Source organism: Protomyctophum bolini (genome assembly GCF_963924005.1).
Source record: "Protomyctophum bolini genome assembly, chromosome: 12".
In the NCBI taxonomy this organism is placed as follows: Eukaryota; Metazoa; Chordata; class Actinopteri; order Myctophiformes; family Myctophidae; genus Protomyctophum; species Protomyctophum bolini.
The window spans coordinates 11,609,997-11,628,221 of record NC_137873.1 but is presented as its reverse complement, the minus strand read 5'-3'; the positions used below and the strand labels follow the sequence as shown (position 1 = coordinate 11,628,221).

Genomic DNA, 18,225 nt, shown 5'->3' with positions numbered 1-18,225 from the left:
TATTTCATGGACACTTACTTTCAGTAAGTGACACTTACTTTCAGTAAGACGCCATGTCATGGACACTGGGCTCACTTCCTTCCTGGACTACAATTCCCATAATGCTTTGGTCCACTGCTCCTCCTTGTGGATAGGGGGAGGGCGGTCTAAAGCCAAATGACAATACCGCAACTTTCACACTCGCTCACTCCCCTTGCGTCCTCCACTCGCTCCTTAGCCCCGCCCCCAGCGGGGCTAAGGAGTGGTGGAGTGGTGGATTTGCCTCTAGAATCAGAATATACTACGATGTCATTTCAAAGCGACGGTACATTCCGCGATCACTTATGACGTGTATCAATTCAATTCAATTCAATTCAAAGGGCTTTATTGGGAAAACATACGTACAATGTGTCACACAGCTGGATCACTGGAACCCAGAGCCGTGGATGAGATAGTGCAGTACAGAATAGACAATTCATCAATCAAATGTGTACGGCCACATCGTGGCCAGGTAGGCCACGGCAAGGTAATGTGCAAGGCTATTTATTCCTGAAATAGTGAATAAGCGGAATTAGGTAGTCTCTCTGACTTACATATTCAGTTCAGTCCACATATACATTTTTGTCACCGTCATTCATAGCAGTCTGTGCATGCCTGAGATAACTAGCTTTTGCAAGATGTGCGCACAAGAGCCTATGCTTACAGTAAATCACAGCCAGTGGCTTGTTGTGGTCTTTTCACTTTCACATAAAGGCTACCCCCCACAAAATGACCGGAACTACTTAATATTCACCAAAACCAGAGCAGAACTCCCACCACGGGACTTGGGCAATCAATTAATACAGTTGCAACCACAATATTAATGGCAAGTATTTCATACAACTTAAGTTCAAAAATTGTGAACTATCCCTTTATTATACAGCCACGTACCATATCAAGAAGGCTTCAACAGTTTACATCGGGCCCTTCCAGCCACCCCATTGAAAGTGTACCGCTATATACTTTCGTTGTTGTTGTTTTTTGTTTCTTTTGTCTTTTTCCGCCCACTCTTTCTTTTTTTTTGTCCTCCTGAAATGTACCACCTGAAGTGTTATTGCCTTGTCTGTCCCTGTTTGAGTGTGGACTCGATGTCTTATATAGAAAAAGGACTATACTATACAGAGACATTGGAGATGTTGCCACATGGAGGGGGGATGAGGGAGGGAAGAGGGGTGGGAAAAAAAGAAAAGAAGAAAATCTTGGGAACTGCTCTTGTATCGTTTGTAGAAATGCTATATGTACTATACTGCACTTTCCAAATAAAACAAATAAAAAAAAGTGTACCGCTACCCCCAGATTTCCTGGGGAAATCTGTACAATATGAAGAAGGCTTGAACAGTATACATTGGCCCTTCCGGCCACCCCATTGAAAGCAAAACCCAAATGGGTTGGAGTCAGCCACCCTGTACAGATTCAGTTTGAGGTAGATGTAACCCTCTGGTCTCTGGCCTGGCTTCAAGGCCTGATATTTAGATTGTGGAGTACACACCTCTTTGATTGGTGTTTGCCTCCACAGTGCCAGCACCAGCATCCCTCCATGATCTAGAACTGTTTTTGACTGGTGGATAGTTGCTTAAAGTTGATGCAACCAGCGAGATGGTGTCCACTGCTACTGCAATATGGGCAATACAGCTTTCTTTCCCACATGCATGGCTGGAGCTCCATATGTAGCTCCAGGTCAGTTCAGGTGAGTCTAGCAACCTAAACGTAATGAGCAACAATGGGCTCAATAAGCCAAAACAAACCTGGACCAGATGTCCCACACACTCAAGTAGTTTGTTAGGTACAGACAAAGGCTCAGACCTGGTGCAGGGGGGACACTGGTTGGCCAGACGAGTTGACAAGACCCAAAAACCAAGTACGTTGAAAATATCCTGAGAGCGTATGAAACACCGACCTGACCCTTCGGGACGTGACGATACAGATCCAAATGATGCTATTGTGTGGGTCAGGTGTGGAGCTGTGTTGTGTGAGTTATTGGCGCTGTGTGACCATCTTCTGTGCGACTATTTGTCACATTGTGTGAACTCGAATGTGGACGTCAAATATGATATCGTCGTTGTCGGGTGTAAATCTTGTATTTCCAGAAAGTGTATATTTTTTGTGAAAATAGCAGATCTACAAGTTCACAACGCCTCAAGGCGTTGAATAATGAAGTAGGGCATCAAATACATATTCGAAAAAGCATACAATGTTGAAATATGGAGATATAACAACACTATTCAGAGAGCAGAGATATGGCTCCACTTTTGAGCTTGTAGATCTGCTACTACTATTTTTTAATAGCCATGCATATAAAATAGGGAAGTCTTTTAAGTAGTAAGTCTCTGTTTATTTTTCTTGTTGGAGTCCTAGCATGAATACATAGAATGTTGGATGCATTGATTGGCTGATTTGTATGTCATATTGACTAATAATTCTATTTAATCTGACTAACTAATTTCTTTGCTTTTCATTTCCAGTTTGAAGAGCAAATACTGGGTGAATGAACAAAGGTAAATGATAATACACTGGAGAATGTCTCCCTCTGGTGGAGATGTTACATTACTGCCATGAGCATGTATAAGTGCAGTATTTGTGTTGTTGGCTTTCATGTGCTTTTCTCTGTCCAGATATGGAGGCCTGTCGGTGGGAGGACAGCTCCCCATCCTGGACGTAGAGCCCAGAAACCTCCAGGAGGTGTTTGGTCAGCTGGGCCAGATGCTGAACATCACTGGGGTTTGTGGCCATAAATGATCTTCATCCTTGAATAGAATAAACCCTTTAGTTGTTAGTGTCACTAGAACAGAATGGCAGTCCGGTAATAAGACTGCAGATAATCTCCTTCTTTAATCCATTCATCTGTTGATTATTTTATGTTGATGATCTGTATGTCATTAAAATGACAATATAATGATAGTAAAATAAGGTAGAACATTATTCACGTTTTGTTGTATGCCATATATTAGATCTTTTTACATGATACATCACTAATCATGTGATTTCATTACTGGAATTTATTTGAAAACATTTACTGTTCGATGGATTAACGGTTGCACCCCTAAACGGCTCTTTTTCAGGGTCCCTATTCCAAGTATGCATTGCGAGAGATTGGACCATTTCTAAGATACATGGAAAGTGAATTCAATATAAAGGTAAAGGCAGTGGTGGAAAGTACACATTTGAAGTACATTTACTTTACTTCAATTCCCTGTACTTTTACTTCTACTTAACTACATCTCAGAGGCAAATATTGTACTTTTTTTACTCCACTACAATTATTTGAAAACTTCAGTTTGCTTCGTGACACATTGTGAACTTGTAGATCTGCTATTTTCAAAAGATTTGTATGCATTTTGAAAAGAAATTGAGGGGTGGAAGCGGTCTTGTTCTCCAAGCGAAATAGAACCGCCTGGCGGTTAATACGTTTAAACACACAGACTACATAATTTTTCTGGACAAAATTTCAAATTGTACAAGTAAGTAAGTAAGTAATTACATTTTATTTATATAGCACTTCTCACAGAGAAAACTCACAAAGTGCTTTACATGCAGAAATGTAAAACAAAGACAGGCAAGATACAATAGAATAGTAGTCAAACAAAAAACAGGAACATACGATTGATCAAAAAGAAAAATAATAACACAATAAAATAACAACACAAACCATGATGATACATTGGGAAAGGCTTGTGCAAATAGTAAAGTTTTAAGTTTTTTTTTTTAATGTCAACCGAGGCTGCGGATCTCAACACCCGTGGGAGGGCATTCCACAGTGTGGGCGCTACAACCTGAAAGGCTCTGCCACCTTTTGTTTTCAGTTTGGTGCTAGGAATTTTTAGAAGACCCTGATCCGCAGACCTTAGGGCCCTCTCAGGCACGTAGCGTTGAACTAGGTCAGTAATGTATAATGGAGCCTGACCATTTAGAGCTCTATAAGTGAGCACCAGGACCTTGAAATTAACTCTGTATTTAACCGGAAGCCAATGTAAGGAGGCTAAGACTGGGGTGATGTGGGACCTTCTGCTGGTCCTGGTTAGCAGTCTGGCTGCAGCATTTTGAATAAACTGGAGGCGATCCGTGGTTGATCTATTTAAACAACTGTTGTCTATACTACAAATACTATTAACATTGAGTGACTGCAGTTTCTCCCAATGTCTGTTTAAGTCAGGTTGGGCCACTCCAAGTTAACGTACTGTCTGCATGTTAGAATTCCTCACATTCATACCAAAATAAACAGTGCATTGCGGCTCACTTTCCCTCAGCAAGGTTAAAAGTGTGCCAACTCCTATTTGCATGAACCTGCATGCTCCGCTCTCTCTGCAGGTGTGGTACAATAACAAAGGCTGGCACGCCATGGTGGCATTCATGAACGTGGCCAACAATGCCATCCTGCGGGCCTTCCTGCCCCGCAGCGCCAACCCTGTGGAGTACGGCATCACCGCCATCAACCACCCGCTCAATCTCACCAAAGAGCAGCTCTCAGAGGTCACAGTGTGAGTGCTTTGTGCTTTTTGAAATGGTAATATATCCCACAGAGAGAGCATTCAGAGTTAACATTTCACTGGTGTCAGGGTTCTGTTCTGCATAGAAAAACACACTGGCTTGCTTTTTACAGTTATTTTTTATTTGATGAAATCTCACCTGAAATTGCTGCAGGGCTCTTTCCCTACAGTCCCCTCATATTGGAAAATGTGAACATTTCAAGGGCTAGTTTTCTATTCATAGAATAGCTTATTACTAACGTTTAGACGTCCCGGGAATATCATAATTACAACCTATATTTTCTCAGCCTATATACCCGTGTAGTGTAGTAGGTCAGAACACATCAAACATGAGCTCTCACAAGATCATTTCTAGAACTAGAACTAATCCTCTGAGCTTGCGTGTTCATTGTGACAGTCCTGGTCATCTACACACAGAGTTCAAGAAGTAAATAGGACTTCTCGTCAAGATATTTCAGAAAAGAGCCAGTGCGTTACACTACAATGATTTGTGAGCCTGTAGATTGTCTCTTTTCGATACATGACGCAGTGCGCAACCAAGTATAAAATCAGGCATTAATTAGCTGAATGGATGGCACATATTACTAACCTGCAATACAATACGAAAATATATTTACCCCAAATTTCTGCTGGCTCCCTATTTGTTGCCTTTTGCTATCTAGTATACAGTGTAAAAAGTTATAATTATTTGTACTCCTTTTTCTGTCTCAAACTAACCTGTTCCTCTCTCTCCCCCATAGTCTGAAGACCTCGGTGGATGCAGTGGTGGCCATCTGTGTCATCTTCGCCATGTCCTTCATCCCAGCCAGCTTCGTCCTCTACCTCATCCAGGAGAGAGTGACCAAAGCCAAACATCTGCAATTCGTCAGCGGGGTCAGTCCCCTGGTGTACTGGGTGGCCAACTTCTTCTGGGACATGGTAAGATAATTAAGCATTGAAATGTAGTACATTCTTCTGGAGGTCAGAAGAATGTACATTTGAACTGCTTCATACTGACTTAACCTTTTAATTGAACGGGTTCTTTATCTTGTTTTGTTTTGACATGGAATAACACATACTGTACTTTAATAATTTTAATTAAAACAAATTCTGAAGAGAATTCACATCAGAATATTTGAGTATTATAGTTTTAAGAGAGTTCTGTGGGCAAATTCACAATTACAGACCTTCAGACCTTTCAAGAACATAACTATGTGAATGTACTATATACAGTACTAATAAATGCAAATAAGATTCCAGACTTTAAGTACCTCTTTCATTTTAATTTCATGGCTCACAGTTATTAATGTACAATGAATTAAATGTTTAACTGTTGACCTTCTCCCATAGATTAACTACTCTCTCAGCGCTGCCATGGTGGTGGGTATTTTTGTAGCTTTCGACAAAAAGTGTTATACATCACCCACCAACCTGCCTGCCCTGATAGCACTGCTCTTATTGTACGGGTAAGATTGAAAAACTACTGTTCTACTCCTCTTATTTCATTAGAATAATGTTTTTAAACTCTCAGTGTTACACGGAGGGTTTTGCAGTGTAGCACATGATAACTATGGGGACAACACTAGAATATCTTCTGTTGTGAAATGCTATTTTTTCTGTTCAGTTGAGTTTTGGTTGACCTGGCCACTGTTTCTCCTGTGGACAGGTGGTCAGTGACACCCATGATGTATCCCATGTCCTACGTGTTCGACATCCCCAGCACGGCCTACGTCTCCCTGTCCTGCATCAACCTGTTCATAGGCATCAACAGCAGTGCTCTCACCTTCATCCTGGAGCTGTTTGAAAACAACCAGGTAAGACTCAAGAGACAGTGGAAACACTTCTGAGGCATTTGCAGAACAACAATATGCATACAATACTTTCCCAGAGTAAAGTTGGATAAATCGTCACCATTACATTTTGTGCAGCTTTAAAACCCCTGGAGTGAAAATCTGAAATCTACAGGTATGAATGTTTTAACCGTCTGCAATCGTGTGTGTGTGTGTGTGTGTGTGTGTGTGTGTGTGTGTGTGTGTGTGTGTGTGTGTGTGTGTGTGTGTGTGTGTGTGTGTGTGTGTGTGTGTGTGTGTGTGTGTGTGTGTGTGTGTGTGTGTGTGTGTGTGTGTGTGTGTGTGTGTGTGTGTGTGTGTGTGTGTGTGTGTGTGTGTGTGCGCGCACACGTCACTGAGCAGCCTTTGCTGGTGTTTAATAAGTGGTTGAAGAGAGGCCTCCTGGTCTTCCCTCACTTCTGCCTGGGGCGAGGTCTCATAGACCTGGCTATGAACCAGGCTGTCACCGATGTCTACGCAAGGTTCGGTAAGCGCTGACGGGACACTTGCACTTCATTGCATCATTACCATAACTATTCCTGGCTGGGGGGAAAGAATATAAAACACCTTTTCAGAATCCCAATCCTTTATAATGCGGAGGTAATGTATGAAATCTTGAGCTTGGGTTGCCCTTTTATTTTCTAAAATGAATTATAATGTATGGAATTCTAATTGTTCATTCATCAACTGTGTTGATGTAGCTATAATCTGCGGTAATTAACGCATCTACAGCTGAGTTTTAATCCTAAAACCTCATGTCAGAATTAGATCAAATAAAGTCAAATAAACTATGTTTAAATCGGAATCAGAAACTTTCATTACAAACAAATGCACAATAATCTGAGTTGTAATCATGGTTCAACAGCACTATAGCCCACATTCTTGGAATAATAATCACAGTAGACACCAGTATAACTTATACTGGTGTCTACTGTGATTATTATTCCAAGAATGTGGGCTATATTGTATACTGTATAAGTGCAGGGAGCAACAAGGTAGCTCAGGAAAAGGATAGTGAAAGAATAAATGAATAATAAGTAGTGGTTTGTAACATTAGATATTGAATGTTACATTTCGGTGGGTTTTCTTTCTCAAAAATGGATGGAAAGTGTATTTGTGTTGGACAATAACTCATAAATTGCAATAGACCTTCTATATGCCATATTGACTTAAATAGATGTGTATCTTTAGGTGTCAATGATATTCATTTAAGGTTGTGTTCCATTAAGGCCAAATAGTCAGGATGGTGCTATTGCTCACTGGAAAGGCTGCACTAAATGGACTTAATGTGTCTCATTGGTAACACTTGTGAAGGAAAGTAACATTACATAAGAAGAGTGCTGCCCTGTAGTTGAGCTCTCATTATTGCCGCTTGACACCGCAGTTATGATGCCGCTGTGGATTCGTCTATAGGCTGTCATGAAAAGTGTCCATTAAGTTCATGCTCCAACCTTGTATTGGTGTACACAGTACACAATGCAGAAAATGTCTCCTCAGTATCCAGCCGCATAAATGGTGTTGCATTATTTTTTTTTCTGAGAAATAATCACTTTCAATAATCACCAAGTTGTGGGCAGCATATTTTACAGCCAACATATTTGTGTGTGTCCATTGTCCAGGTGAGCACCAAGCGATGGATCCGTTCCGATGGGACTTTTTGGGGAAGAATGTGGCTTTCATGGCCGTGGAGGGCTTTGTCTATTTTGCCTTGAATCTTCTCATCCAGTACCGCTTCTTCCTGGACCAGTGGTGAGGGCCCAGATCATTGATAAAAGACCTGTATGGTCTGGTCAACACACTCATTGAATTGTTTTATATATATTCTTTTAGATTCAGCGCACCGGAGGCAGGCGGAAATTCTAATAGCCTACAATCACAAAACAGAACAGAGCAGCTTGCAGCGCCTTCTGTCTTCATGTTGCCAGGCAACCAGCTGCACACCTGTCACCCTCACTTTAGGGCTCTGTGTAGTAGAACAATCTCTTTGCCTGTTTTCTTACCTTTTTTTTTAAGTGACAAAGTCATACAGCTATGGGTTGTTCAAAGCCATTGACTCTCCGTTCTTCTCCATTTTGGACAGAAAAAGTAAAAAAGAAAAGAAAAGCACGTTGTTTGCTTAAGTAAAAGTATCAATACTGCAATGTAGAAATACTAATACTAAGTAAAAGTCAGGAATTCTAAATTTACCTGAGTGAAAGTACAAAAGTATTGGCATAAAAGTGTACTTAAAGTACAAAAAGTAGAAAGTACTCAATCAATCAATCAAAGTACTTTCAATCTGTATATGCACTCTAGCAGTGATCCCAGGGACAATGTATGAGTCCCACTTCAATGTAAGAGTCATATTTTGCCATTTTTACAAATTGCAGCATTTAACTCCCATTTAATTTTATATGGTTACCCAATGTGCTTATATTCATGTAGAAAACAGGAGAATAAATTATTATTACTAAAGCTAGCAAAATAAACTGAAAAACAGTACAGTAGTACAGTAGTGCATCCCGTGGATGCAGAGGCCGGTGTTTTATTCCGTCCCTTAACTATAAACTGCGTTTTTGGATGCACCCTATTTTAATCACTGCTGTAGTGTGTCATCTGGCACTGCATGTATGCATTCATCAGAGTACTGTATGTGGGCTATCTTTCAGGTTCTCAAACGCCCCTGGAGGTGACATAGAAGATAAAGACGATGACGTGAAAGCAGAGAGGGAGAGGATCTACAAGGAGGAAGAGGACAACTCGGATATCCTAATGATCAAAGACCTCTCCAAGGTAGTAACACCATTTTCTGTTGCTAATCGCATGTTACCTGAATGGTGCTTAATCTCAAGCGACAAATAAAACAGTGGAATCTAAGACCCACACAGAAGAAAACCCTTTACCTGTACTTTTGGTGGTAAAAGCACTGGTGGGGAAAAAAATGACACGATGGGAACTATGCACAAAATGTTTCACCCACTTTCTTTTACCTGTAAAACTGATGACAATAAAGCTGCATGATTCTGAAGGATCTTTACTTGTTTGCCTCCCTAATTGAATTTGGACCTGGGAACTCTGGTTGGAGAATCAAGGAAACCAGACAAATCTGCCATTGCAAAAAAAAAGATGTTATCATTCCGGCCATACCAGGCTAGCAGAATCCGTGTCCTATATTTTTAACTGACCTCTGAAAGATATTTGTACAAATTCTTATCACAACACGGGTGAATTACACTTCACCCAGTGGTGTGAGGATAACCATCTTCACATTCCGCAAGACAAAGCAAATAATCGTCAATAACGAATTGAATAATCGACAACTTGAAATACCTATTGACCAATGACATCCAAAGTCACCAAAGACTATCAGTCATCCTCATCAAGCGCAAATAACTCTATATTGCTCCACATATCCTCTTACAGTTGTAACCAACACTGCTGCCAGGATAATTGGTCTTCCCACAACCTCACGGCACCAAACAACAAAGCCATTGCAAGCGTTGCAATTTCAGTAGCACGGCACATCACACACCCACTCAATCACCACCTTGGCTCACTTAATGCCCTGCTCCAGGCCTGATACCTGCACCATATCCGCCTTAAATTACAGGCGTCGCTGAGTGTGTACTGCTGCCTGTCATTTTGTATCGCTGTTACTGTGTGTTGGTTGGATGCATTGCTGTTGTTGGACAGGTGCTGTGGAAAGGAAGTTCCCATTGTGGGACAATAAAATCTAAAGTCTATGCACAGTACACTGAGTACAGTACCCCCAAAATTGGATTACTGTATGAATAAAGAAATGTGGATTTGGCCACATACCCACACTTGTGCCAGGGACCTGCTTAAGACAAGTACCCAATCTACGCATTGCTTATTTGCTAATAGCCGGAAAAAATAAATAGAGATTAGGTGTTTGAACCATTTTGCTTGGGGACCCCGGACCCTCCTCCAAGACCTCACTTTGGGAACCAGTGCTGTGTACACACCACATAGATCACATTGTTATTTACCTGTTCTATTCTTTTCTGTTTTAACTCCTTCCCTACAATTTTATTAGAATTATATTACTTATATTAATTATATTACAATTACGGGTATATTACAGTTACTGTTATTATAGTTTTTCAGATGGCCAAGCACTTCGTATGTGTGTTGAGAGACTGAGAGGACTGTGCAAGTAAAGTTTCTTGTTTTGGTGACTCTCCTCTCCTCTGCACAGACGTACATGGGCAGGAAGAGGGCAGCGGTGGACCGGATTTGTGTGGGAGTCCCAGCCGGAGAGGTAAACACTGACTAATCCACCACTCCCCATTCAGTCACCTGCAAATAGGAGTTTATTTGATGCTTAACATTTGCATATTTCCGCTGAGTAGTGTTGTGAGCTCATTCGGTGGAGTGTGATATTAGAGAGCTGTCCGTCCGTGTCCACCCACACTAACAATCAATATACTGTATGCACCAAGAGTTCAAGAGCAGATGCCGAACGTTATTGTTTTTATTCAACTCTGAGAGGGTGCAAAATGTAAGCACATTCATACATTTGCACCCTCTCAGAGTTACACAATGGATAAATGAACAGTGAGGATTTTACGCTATTTCACAGGTACACTGACTGTAAGTAATGAAGCTGTACTGTATGAGTTGTAGTGCCATTAGGCAAGGCTACTGCACAATTTCATGTTCTCTGCATCTGCATTAGCTCTTCACCACATTAATCTAATTATGCATACTGGAATATTGGTGATGCTAATGACCCGTATAAGCCACTTATGCCCTTCGCTGACATGCTGGCTGTTAATGCGGAAAGCTGTGTACATACAAAATTGTGTATTACCTCTAACTAGACCGGTGCTTGGCTGTAGAGCACCAAGCCGCTAACGATGGAAGTTGAAGATCCATGCATGCAGTGTTGTTTTTGGCAGCAATTTTATTTTAGTTTTAGTCTCGAATAGTTTTCATTTAGTTTGTCACCTGGAAGGTTATAGTGTTAGTCTATTTTTAGTCGAGTAAATATCATAAGATTTAGTCGACTAAATCTACAGTTGATTTAGTCAAACAAAATGTATTTTGCCGGGCCTTGATGCTGTCGTAATGACTGTTTTTTTTTTCACTTGCTCTTGTGGGCTTGTAGATCTGCTATTTTCAGCATGCAACTAAGTGTAAAATGACTTATAATGATGGATCTCTTGTCCACTATAGTCCCTTCCTAACATTTTAGTCTAGTTTTTATTTGTTGACGAAATCGTCAGTATATTTAGTCTTAGTTTTAGTCCCTATAGCTTAGTTTCCATTTAGTTTTCGTCAGTGGAAAAAGGTAGTCGACATTTTTCTTATAGTTTTAGTCGACGAAAACAACACTGGATCCATGCCCCACCCAGCTATGCAATACCCGTTGTACCCATGTCAGAGTACCCATTCCACCAATCTGTGTCCCTTTTATGCCCATATATGGAGATTTCTGTATCTGTCTCTTTGTGTCCCTTGTACATGGAGTTCACATGGCGAGACATGGCCAAAGCATTTCCGGGGGTCCCCAGCCAAAAACGTTTACCCCTGCATTTATAGATAGATGAATGTGTTCTTTTATGTTCTTTTTAAACACCAGTGCTTTGGTCTGCTGGGAGTGAACGGAGCTGGGAAGACCACTACCTTTAAAATGCTCACTGGGGATACAGATGTCAGCTCTGGGGAGGCTACTGTGGCTGGGTACAGGTAAGAAAAAACATCATGGAGCTTTTTAGTTTTTAGTTTTCGTGACCCACAATTTTTTTTTTGGGGGGGGGGGGGGGGGTCGTCCCCAGATGATTAGCTTAACACATTGTGTGGCCACACAACACTTTCAAAATAGTGACCCAGAGTGCCCAATGTTATTTTTGTCATTTCTTTAATTTCTTTTATAAAAATCACAAAAAAGACGTCCACAGACGTCCTACATTTTAATTACAAATTGGCCAAATTGTCAAATATTACATCAGAAAGAAACTTGGTTTTATGCTCCATTGAAATATAGAGCTTCATTGCACCAAAGCAAATTTCACCCACTGTTTGACACATGTAAACCTGTGATGTGGCAATAAAGCTGATTCTGAATGTTACACGAGGATCTGGGATCATTTTAGCCAATGAGATTGTGTGACCTCAAACTCGCACACTCAGAGTTCAGAGTTTATAGAAATGGTTACCGGCGCTGGAGCCTGGACCTCCAGTATTAGAGTAAGTCCATTCAATTGTTTGTCTCCCAGTATTCTGTCCGAGATTCTGGACGTGCACCAGAACATGGGCTACTGCCCTCAGTTTGACGCCATCGACGAGCTCCTGACTGGCCGCGAGCATCTGTACCTGTACGCACGTCTCAGAGGAGTGCCTGAGTCGGAGATCGCCAGAGTGAGTATATATCTCTGCTTTCATCCTTTTGCCAGGAATTAAACTAGCGTCAAAAGTATAATTCACCCTGTTTGACCGATGACCTTTCAGACTGCATGAACGCCAACTTCAGTTCAACGGGGAGGTCTGCCCGTTGCCATTTGAAAAGTTTCAATTCCACTTTGTTCCCTCAGAATAGAGTCATGTCAGTCTCTAAACCAGGGGTCTTCAACAAGTTTCAAGCCAAGGACCCCTTTGCTGAAAGAGATGTAGTAGGGACCCCCTACTACATATTGTTTAAAATTAAAAGTGTTGTAGATTAAACCTTTTCATAGATAGCTTCATGTATGACAGCACTATCATTTGTATATTTTGTATATTATTATATAATATTTCTATTAAAGGGACTTCAGCCTTTTTGCAAAAAAATAATATGTTAATGACGTTTAGAAGATTTAGAACACTTTCCTTATGTGTGTAATATATGGTTTTAGATATTTTAGATTTTAGTAGTGAGCCCAGTGTCTCTGATGTCATGGACACTGGGCTCACTTACTTCCTGCACTACATGTTGTCCTAGTAAGACAGCCCTCCCCCTATCCACAAGGAGGAGCAGAACCTTCCTGGATGAATACAATATACAATATACACTATAACACGTGTTGCAAACAATCTATTGAAAGGTCTAGATGGTCACCAGCATATTGTGCAGCTTTATTACTCATCAAACTCTCTAAGGCATTTGATGCGTCTGGACCATCATATTTTATTATAGAAACTATCCTCTACTGGCTTGCATGATCTCTCTGTCAGCTGGTCTTTTAATGATCTGCCCAGGAGAACACAAGCTGTTGTTGTAGATGGTGTTAGATCCAGCTCTCTCATGATTGGTCCATTTTGATTAGATGTCAGATCCAGCTCTGTCATGATTGGTCCATTTTGGGTCCTACATGTCTATATTCATAATATTGATGGATTAAAGTTCTCAGTTGCCACGACTGATTTCGGTCATTTGGATTGAGATTTTGTTTTGCTTTCAACCAGTAATATTTCACTCTCCTCCCTGCATTACTATGCGAACAACACGGTTTTGTACAGTATTGAACTGTTGACCCCACGCACTCATGCATTGGCCACTGCAAGCAAGCCTGCTTTTGATGCATTGCAAATTGCATAGATTACATTTTAGTCATAAGCTTGTCTTAAACTCTGGCAAGACTATGGAAGAGTGCTGATGAACGGATGGAAATAATATATGAACTCTTGATGCATTCTCCTCGAGGCTGAAAGAGACGTTTGCCACATATTGGGGAAATTGGATTTTTTTAAACGTAAATCTTCTCTTCTGGGGGTCCATGGCAAAAAGATATTTCCAGATGTACAGTGTTGACGTGCATATATCAATTTGGGGGTCCTCGACATGAAGAAGTTGGTCTATTTCTATAATTGATTGTCCTGTCCGCTCTAGGTGGCAGAGTGGGGCATCCAGAAGCTAGGCCTCTCAGAGTACGCCGGCCGCTGTGCGGGGACCTACAGTGGAGGCAACAAGCGCAAACTCTCCACAGCCATCGCCATGATTGGGTGCCCGGTGCTGGTGCTGCTGGTGAGTTGGCCAATGGCGACAGTCCTTTTCCTGAACGGAGCCCCATTGTTTGGGCTGTTGGGTTTTGTGCAGGGATTTGTCAATGAAATGGTCCATGGGTCCATATGGTGAGCCATATGGGTGCAGTCTAGCCCTGCTTCAAATGCTTTATTTACTGGCAGTGGCAGGAGATGGCACCGACTGGCACCGTGCCCTGAATACGTTTGCCCGTATTATGTTACATGCAAGGTTGGATTTGCAGGGGGGTTTCATGTGATCATCATTCTGTTGATATCCCTCTCTGGTCATTCACTTTCATCAGCAGATCTATGTGAGCTTGTAGATCGTCTATTTTCACTATTTTAAAATAATTGAAAAAAGGAATGAATTTGGACATAATTATAGTCTCTGTCGTCTTATATAAAACAGTTCATATAAAGAAAAAAATCACACCAATGTGAAGTGAGCGGTGGCTTTGCAGTCGTTGACTTAATAGAATGTTCGACCTGCGTGTAACGCACAAAAACGAATCCTTTCTCAGGCATACGAACATACACATGGACACACATAGCTGTGCATAGGAGATGGTGTGCCACTGCTCAAGAAGCGCTTCATGTGACGCAGTGTTTAGAGCTTGCAGATCTGCTACTTTTGATGCCTTTGTGTGATGCTGTAGTAGTATTATCAAGTAGGTAAAGTGGTGTATACAGACAGAACGTTGACATTGTGGCCGACAGCAACGACGTGCGGTTTTCACCCGCCTGTGACGGCGTGCTTGTTTGTGTGTCTATGCAGGATGAGCCTACGACGGGGATGGACCCTCACTCTCGACGCTTCCTATGGAACGCCATCATGAGTGTCATTCAGGATGGGAGGGCCGTGGTTCTCACATCACACAGGTACTAAAACATTCAGGATGGGTGGGCTGTGGTTCTGACATCACACAGGTACTAAAACATTCAGGATGGGTGGGCCGTGGTTCTGACATCACACAGGTACTAAAACATTCAGGATGGGTGGACTGTGGTTCTGACATCACACAGGTACTAAAACATTCAGGATGGGTGGGCCGTGGTTCTGACATCACACAGGTACTAAAACATTCAGGATGGGTGGGCAGTGGTTCTGACATCACACAGGTACTAAAACATTCAGGATGGGTGGGCCGTGGTTCTCACATCACACAGGTACTAAAACATTCAGGATGGGTGGGCCGTGGTTCTGACATCACACAGGTACTAAAACATTCAGGATGGGTGGGCCGTGGTTCTCACATCACACAGGTACTAAAACATTCAGGATGGGTGGGCCGTGGTTCTCACATCACACAGGTACTAAAACATTCAGGATGGGTGGGCCGTGGTTCTGACACAATCGATTTTGATTTTAAAAGTTTGGGGAGAAACATTTTAAATGTCACTTTTTTCTTTCAAATTATTTTTATCGATAAAATAGCGAACCTACAAGCTCACAAAGCATCGCAAAAATGCTTATTTGTTGAAAAAGTTATCAAAATTATTATTACTAAGAAGATAATCGATAGTTGCTGTCCTAGTACAAAATACAAATTACTCACTTTAAAACGATACGATACGCACATGACACCACAACAGCTGAACACAGATAACATACAAACCATACATTTGATGGGTGTATCATTCGGTTCAATTCAGTTCCATTTGTATTACATGTATAGTGCCAAGTCACGAGAAGATGTAGAATCACACTTCACATGTAGAGCAGAGAACCAGGGATCAAGTCTATTGACAGAGAGAAACCGAGAGAGGCCGACAGAGACAGTGAAGCAGAGAGAAAACATTTGCTCTTATTATTATTATAGTGAAATAGTCAAGCTTTCACCATACATGTACAGGCTGCCTGAAGCTATAGTTTGTTCCAGCCTCCATCAAGCTTCTGAAATCTAATGCTAAATATTTTGTGCAATAGAGCAACGTGAAATAAACAAGAATGGCACTTAAGCATAGTTCTTACAGTTTATCTTTTACGACTTCATGTTGTCGATGTTAAATGACCGGTAGTCAAATGTCTCTTTTATTTTGTAAGATATTTTTATGTGAAGCAACTGTCTAGCATTGTGAGAAACGCAGCAAACGCTTTGTGATGTTTTTCTGAAGCAGCAGACTGTAGCACTGTGCCCAGGATAAATGTCCCCTCTGGGTTAATAAACCTTAGCCCCATTACTCCAACTTCCCATTGAATGAGGTGATTCATTGGAGATTGTGTGATTACTCTTCTCACCCTTAGTGCTGTGCTCATACATTTAAATGAAATAGCATGCCGTAACTTATTGTTTTTCTTTTCCACCAGCATGGAGGAGTGTGAGGCCCTTTGCACACGTCTGGCCATTATGGTCAATGGAACCTTCAAGTGTCTGGGCACCATCCAGCATCTCAAATACAAGTATGATCTTTTTAACTTTTTTGTACTTACGGTATCTGGATTCCGGATTTCCAGATTCAATTATGTTTCTCAGAAAGACCTCTGGTTTTAGGTTGTCTTTCATAAAATGTACAAAAATGATTTTAGAAGGACTTTTCAAAATCGGGCTCAGGTCTAAATGAGTTAAGTATACTTTTTCAATGACACTTTTGGTTTAGCTTTTTGCTTGTCATCTGAGTTGCCAAAAAGTTGCTCAGCACAGCACTTTTCACAGTTTGCTTATTACAACAATTTTAGAAGCGGAAAAAAAAAGCTGCTTTGGGGGAGATGAGATTACAGATCTCATCGCTCCTCTACCTCTCTTCTCCGTTCGTCCAGATTTGGCGAAGGCTACGTGGTGACCATGAAGATCAAGGCGGCTAGGGCCGGGACCCCGCCAGACCTGGGCCCCGCCGAGAGCTTCATGGAGAGCAGCTTCCCCGGCTCCGTGCAGAGAGAGAAGCACTACAACACCTTGCAGTACGAGATCGCCTCCTCCTCCCTCGCCAGGATCTTCCAGCTGGTGGTGGCCAACAAGGACAGGCTCAACATCGAAGACTACTCTGTTTCACAGACCACCTTAGACCAGGTACTGTATTATAGGGCATAGCAGTATGGGCAGTAGGACAGTAGACTACTCTGTTTCACAGACCACGTTAGACCAGGTACTGTATTATAGGGCATAGCAGTATGGGCAGTAGGACTCTGTTTCACAGACCAAGTGTGTAAACACAGACATTGAAGACATTGGGTGGGAGATGAGACATTGGTTGAGAATGAGATGATGTATGATGAGCGCCCTCACTTTGTGCGCCCACAATCTTTTTAATAGTTCAAATAGCCAATCTACAAGCTCACAATGTGTTGATGTGGATCAGCTAGTTGAACAATTTTAAAATGTTTTTCAAAATAGTAAAAAAGGCTAAGGGGTAAGGAAGTGAAAATAGGGCTATGTGTGAAACCACTGTGTTAAACAGTCATCGTAAACGCACTTGTATGTCAAATAACGAAAATAGCAGCAATTTCCATCACATGTTCTATTTCCGTTGAATGTTAGTTTCACCTATTATGACATTGCCAGAATAGGGAAGCTAGGATTCCTGTGGTTACCTTGTCAGTAAATGTGTGTTCTATTATCACAGGTATTTGTGAACTTTGCCAAACAGCAGGCAGGAGAAGAGGAGGAAATTACATTGCATCGGCGGGGAGCTGGCGGGCGACGAGAAATAAAGAAGATATCACCGGTCGGGTCGAAAGGAAAAAGTGAAAAGACATAATGGACCTGAAAACACTTGATGACGCCTATAACGTTGCAAATGTAATGATGTTTAGCATGCAGGGCAGGAAACAGACCTTTTCATTTTGTCACGGTGAAAACAGCAATTTTTACTTTCTCATACACACACCGGGACAAGAAAATGAGGCTGGCTGGGTCTCTGCCAAAGGGTTCATTTCTGCACTCTGTTATTGTGTTTCTGAACAAATGGAACAAAAACTAAATCAGCCACGACAAGAGTACTTTGACAGGTTATATATTTTGTATGTTTGTGCT

The 18,225-nt window shown here is 41.5% G+C and overlaps 1 protein-coding gene across 1 annotated transcript in view; it reads left to right on the top strand.

Moving 5' to 3' along the window:
- Positions 1 to 17,950, top strand: part of abca4b (ATP-binding cassette, sub-family A (ABC1), member 4b) — a gene marked incomplete at both ends in the record, with an annotated part of 81,630 nt that extends 63,680 nt beyond the window's left edge. Inside the window, 18 exons of the mRNA XM_080778871.1 lie at positions 2,481 to 2,513; positions 2,631 to 2,736; positions 3,078 to 3,152; positions 4,324 to 4,493; positions 5,243 to 5,420; positions 5,832 to 5,947; positions 6,148 to 6,295; positions 6,674 to 6,797; positions 7,930 to 8,059; positions 8,959 to 9,082; positions 10,509 to 10,571; positions 11,895 to 12,001; positions 12,532 to 12,673; positions 14,121 to 14,255; positions 15,030 to 15,133; positions 16,563 to 16,655; positions 17,013 to 17,262; positions 17,816 to 17,950. Coding sequence (XP_080634997.1) covers positions 2,481 to 2,513; positions 2,631 to 2,736; positions 3,078 to 3,152; positions 4,324 to 4,493; positions 5,243 to 5,420; positions 5,832 to 5,947; positions 6,148 to 6,295; positions 6,674 to 6,797; positions 7,930 to 8,059; positions 8,959 to 9,082; positions 10,509 to 10,571; positions 11,895 to 12,001; positions 12,532 to 12,673; positions 14,121 to 14,255; positions 15,030 to 15,133; positions 16,563 to 16,655; positions 17,013 to 17,262; positions 17,816 to 17,950 — 2,233 coding nt within the window. The remainder of the gene's footprint in view (positions 1 to 2,480; positions 2,514 to 2,630; positions 2,737 to 3,077; positions 3,153 to 4,323; positions 4,494 to 5,242; positions 5,421 to 5,831; positions 5,948 to 6,147; positions 6,296 to 6,673; positions 6,798 to 7,929; positions 8,060 to 8,958; positions 9,083 to 10,508; positions 10,572 to 11,894; positions 12,002 to 12,531; positions 12,674 to 14,120; positions 14,256 to 15,029; positions 15,134 to 16,562; positions 16,656 to 17,012; positions 17,263 to 17,815) is intronic.
- Positions 17,951 to 18,225: the final 275 nt, after the last annotated feature.